We start from the raw sequence: 4930 nt of genomic DNA, 5'->3' as shown, positions 1-4930 counted from the left end.
ATCAGTGGCATGTTCAGGAGGTCCCTAAGAGGACCTCTAACCATTTAAAAAAAATAAAAAATATATATATATATATATATATAAAAAAATACAAAAAAAAAATAAAATGAAAAAATATATGTAAAAAAGATAATAATCCTAAAAAAATTTAAAAACCTTACATATCATTGCCCTAGCATAACATATACCCAGTATAACCCTCTTGCCCCAGTTCACAACCCTCAAATCCGTTAGGCCATAAGCATAAAAATTCTACAAAAAACCTTATAGTATGTTCCCTGGTGCTGGGAAAGTATGGAAAATCTATATAAACTAGATATTTCTGAAATCAGGACACCTGAATTGATAAACTTGGAAGGCATTTTCATTTTACCTAATTTTGTGAGGATTCAGAGGGAAAATGTAAAAAAAAATTAGGTGTTTTTTTCTAATTTTCGCTAGTTTTTACTAAATTTCTCATTCTAAATTGTCAGCTAATCATCCAACTATGGTATCAAAAGAAAGCTCTATCTCTCCTTGAAAAAACAATATGTAGTTTACATGGGTACACTATTCACAGGAAAAGAGAATAATCGCTGAACCGACATAGCACAAAAATGGCAAAATTGCTCTGGGACTTAAGGTACCAAAAAAACCCCGGGATTGAAGGGGTTAAGGTGACTCCAATGCACTGGTCAGCTGCAAGTAATTAGCTGACCTGACTGCAATAAAGCCTTTCCTGTTGGACAGAGAGAAAAAAGAGAGAGAGAGAGAGAGTTTGTTTGGAAGCAGCAGGGCTTGCTATGCACAAAAGAGACCATCAAAAAACTTTTGTTTAGGTTAGACCCTGAGAAGTGAGGGACTTCTATGTTAGTAAATGCTCAGACGAGCTAGGCTTTTGTTTATAGGGAAATTGTGTTCTGTATAATCCTGTTAAAATCTGAATACGTGGATTACAAATAAATGGTGGTTGAGTACCTCACCGAGACTGTGGCTTTAATACCCTAGAGGACCGTGCTGTTTGGTGCCCTGTGTGGGTGCAGGATCACAATATATATATATATATATGTTTCTTAGTTAGTAGATTCACTGTTCTGGACTGCATTAACCTGAAATCCCGAAAATTGGAACCGACCCACCTTCCCTAGTGCTGCACCCCCTACAAAGTCGAAATTTGGTGGTTATTCCATAAAGAGGCACAATAACTAGTCTCCTTTTTTATTTGGCACATGATTTATCCGGAAGTCAGTGGGATTTGGTCCCGTGTAGAAATGCAGTATTGTAAATTCCGTTGTATATGGTTGAATGCTTTTGATATCCAAGCTAGGCAGTATTCAGCATCAGCGATGTTATTATGAAGAGCATCCTTAGACTGACGCATTAATAAACCCAATTAATCGGTACCATTGGTTAGTTTGCGTGGTTATGAGAAATTAAGAATATATATTTATGGCTAGCATCTTTTTCAAGGTGCCTTTGACTTCCTTATTTCTAATGCTGTAGATGATGGGGTTCAACATGGGGGTCACCACCGTATAGAGGATTGACACAGCCCTGTCCTTATCTGGAGAGTAACTATATCGAGGGCGCAAATACATGAACACAATGGCTCCGTAGTACAGGGAGACCACGGCAAGGTGGGAAGCGCATGTAGAGAAAGCCTTGTGTCTCCCTTCACTAGAGCGGATTTTCAGGATGGTGGAGATAATCTGGACATAGGACATGAGTGTCAGCAAGAACGAGCATAGTCCTACTAGTCCACCCGAAACATAAACTGATATTTCATTCATTATAGTGTCCCGGCAAGACAGACGGAACAGAGGAGGCATCTCGCAGAAGTAGTGGTTGACAAAGTGGGACTTGCAGTAGGGGAGTTGGAAGGTGAAAAACGCGTGGGACACAGAGTTTAAAAAGTTCGACAGCCAAGTCCCGGCCGCAAGTTGAACGCAGAGCTGTTTATTCATGATAGAATTGTAACGCAGAGGATTGCAAATGGCCACATATCTATCGTAGGCCATAATTGCCAGGATTATACATTCGGTTCCCCCTAAAGCCAGGTGGAAGTACATCTGAGCCGCACACCCCAAGAACGAAATACTTTTGTCCTCAGCGATGGTGTTTATCAACAGTTTTGGCACAATGGTGGAAGAGAAGCAGAGATCAATAAACGAGAGGTTACTTAGGAAAAAGTACATAGGGGTCTGCAGACGGGTGTCGGTTCTCACCACCACAACGATCAGAACGTTTCCTAAGATGGTGATCGTGTACATGAATAAGAAGACGATGAAGTATACAGCTTGCAAATGTGGGATGGTGGAGAGGCCGATCAGGATGAACCTGCTTGAAGATGTTTCGTTGAAGTTCTCCATAAAAATTAAGCTTAACCAAACAAAAATAGGAGTTTGGGGAGAAAGGAATCCATCAGCACTAAAATATGAAGTCCATGAAAAAACCATAAAAATAAATCAACTAAAACAAAGAAATATCTCTAACCTTGAGTGTACCAATTCTCAATACACTAAGTAAGCCTACATGATTTATGCATTAAAAAAGTGTATATATAATAGAAGCAGCCATCTTAACTTCCCCATCTCATCATCAGCCCATTAACAACAAGACCATGAGAATGTGACAAAAACCTGAAGGATGCCCAGTTTGCTTCCCTAAAATGTTCTGTTTTTTTAAGTTATATCTGTCCACCCTTTCATTTGGATCACCATACCATAAAAAATTTATATAAAATAATAAAAATATTGCTTACTTTAATTCAATGCAGTTTCTTGTTCTCCAGTGACAAAGCAAACTGTAGAAGTAAGGTTCGTTATTCATAAGCTTCAGTCCGAATGTCCTTATGTCTCTCCTGTTCAGAACAATACTACACGAAGGATCCATTCATTATCCAATATCCTGGGTCAAGCAGCGTAATGGAAAACTTTGGGGAAAAAACTTAAAACACATCAAGGTTAAAAACACCATGTAATGAATGTTAAAGGGAATAGAATTTATTTTTCTACCTCGACCTCAGGAATCTAGCGTCTGAATGTATTAGTTACTTAAGTCCATGAGGCTTTTCAGTAATAGTATTCAATGGAACGGAAAATCTTTTTATTGGGCCATCAAAGAAAAAAAGCTTTGAGACATCAAAAGTCTAATGATAGTAGTTGACATTTTAAACAAAAATCAAATAAACGTTTTTCTTTTAATTTAATAATTTTTTTATCCTGATTATTATGATGTAGAAATTTTTATAAAATTGGCCAAACTTATTTACTTTACTTTTTTCAGTCCTATTTCTTTCACAAGGCTGCTGTTTTTAAGGTTAGGATTAACTACTCTCAGGGCCTTTTGTGTATTTCTTAAATAATTAAAAAAAAAATGCCTGTTGGTGGCATCCATAAAAAAAAACTAAATTTTTGTAAAATTATTATAAATATATCTATCAATATACTATATTTCATTCTAGGCCTTTTCAATATAAAATATATTTTTATTTTTTTCTACGTAGAGAAAATGTTAAAATAATACGTCCAGTTGTAATAAATGAAGATGAATATATTATTCATTTAAATATATAACTTTTTCTGATGCATTTAGTATTTTGTATTTATGTGCTAAAGTTTTTTTTTTTTTACAGAAAAAAATCATTCATATTCAGAGATTCATTACTACATTTTATTAAATGTGGTTATGTTTTCATTTTATTGCTCAAATTTTTATATTTGGGAGAATGTATGCATTTGCATGAGAGTTTTTTCAAATGTTTTCTAAAATATAATTCTTATTCTGAATGTAAAGATTACACACATTTAGGGCTATTGCTAATAACCTGGCAGATTAATTACAAAAATTTCCATTTTCGGTTGTCTTATGTATACAATTATTTTTGTAAGCAAGGGAAGAAAAACAAAAACATACATTATACTAAAAACAAATCCTTAATTTTTTTTATATATCAACATAAATGGTTAGAAATGTCAACATTTTATTGCACTGGAAAAAAATCTTTCCAACCACTTTTGCTTTCTGCACATTAAAAAACTATTCTTTTCTGGTTGTTTTTCAGATGTGAAAATTGAAAAATGTAATGGAAAAGTAGGATTTTTTACTTTTAAAGTAGAGAATGTTGGCTTACTCCATCTTGATGCCAAATTAGTTCCTTCACGGCCGGGCAAACATCTTTACATATAGAATAAAAAGAGGTAACTTAAAATTAAAGGTCCTACCTTAACAAGAGAGCGTCGACTTTGTGAAATGATTTTGGCAAATTGTAGAACCAATGATAGAAATTATTTTTGAGTTTTCTTTTAAATGAACACAATGCAGATCAGCCTTGACTCTTTGAAGTAGACAGTATCCCTTCACTGATGATGCTCCTGGCTTTTGGAGCAAACAAGAACATTCTAAGATTGAGTTTAAATACTGTGGGATCCACAAATGCTGGCTAGTCCCAGAAGATGGACGCTTCCAAAACTCAAAAGATGTTTCTCCCTAAACAATTATATTGCAGACATTGGGGAGTAGACTTCTAATGGCTTCTTAGAAGGAAAATAAACATTTGTAATATATCCTACCTGTTTTAACCTTTTTCCATTGTCCAACTCTTCTTATTTCAATATGTTTAATAACGTTTTGGGGTTTTGTACTTTGACTATCCAAGTGTACTGGAGAATATATCAGTAATTCATTACATGCATGTGATACAAACATGAAACATTAGCTGGGAATGTAATTGATGCCATAGTAACATTTCTTATGCATTTTTTGATCCTTTTCTTTAAATATACTTTGATTTGTATTTATTTTTTATTTGGGGCAAAACTAAAAAAATAGGGACAGCATCTCAATTTTGTTTTCTGGACTTGATTAAGAAATCTTGAGGAAGTTAAAATGGATCAAATGTCAACCTTTTTAATTGGGTTGGGTAGTAAATATGTTAGATCAGGGGTGTCAA

At 34.6% G+C, this 4930-nt stretch overlaps 1 protein-coding gene across 1 annotated transcript; it reads right to left on the bottom strand.

The window, feature by feature from the left end:
• Positions 1-1412: 1412 nt before the first annotated feature.
• On the bottom strand, positions 1413-2348 carry LOC149273517 (olfactory receptor 5V1-like). Its single transcript, XM_089506202.1, has one exon. The coding sequence runs from the start codon at positions 2346-2348 to the stop codon at positions 1413-1415; it is 936 nt and encodes a 311-aa protein (XP_089362328.1).
• Between the last annotated feature and the right edge of the window lie 2582 nt (positions 2349-4930).

The sequence above is a fragment of the Sceloporus occidentalis genome, unplaced genomic scaffold, assembly GCF_023333645.1.
Source record: "Sceloporus occidentalis isolate IW3139 unplaced genomic scaffold, rSceOcc1.0.p SCAF_370, whole genome shotgun sequence".
Lineage (NCBI taxonomy): Eukaryota > Metazoa > Chordata > Lepidosauria > Squamata > Phrynosomatidae > Sceloporus > Sceloporus occidentalis.
This window is presented reverse-complemented; position numbering and strand designations above follow the sequence as displayed.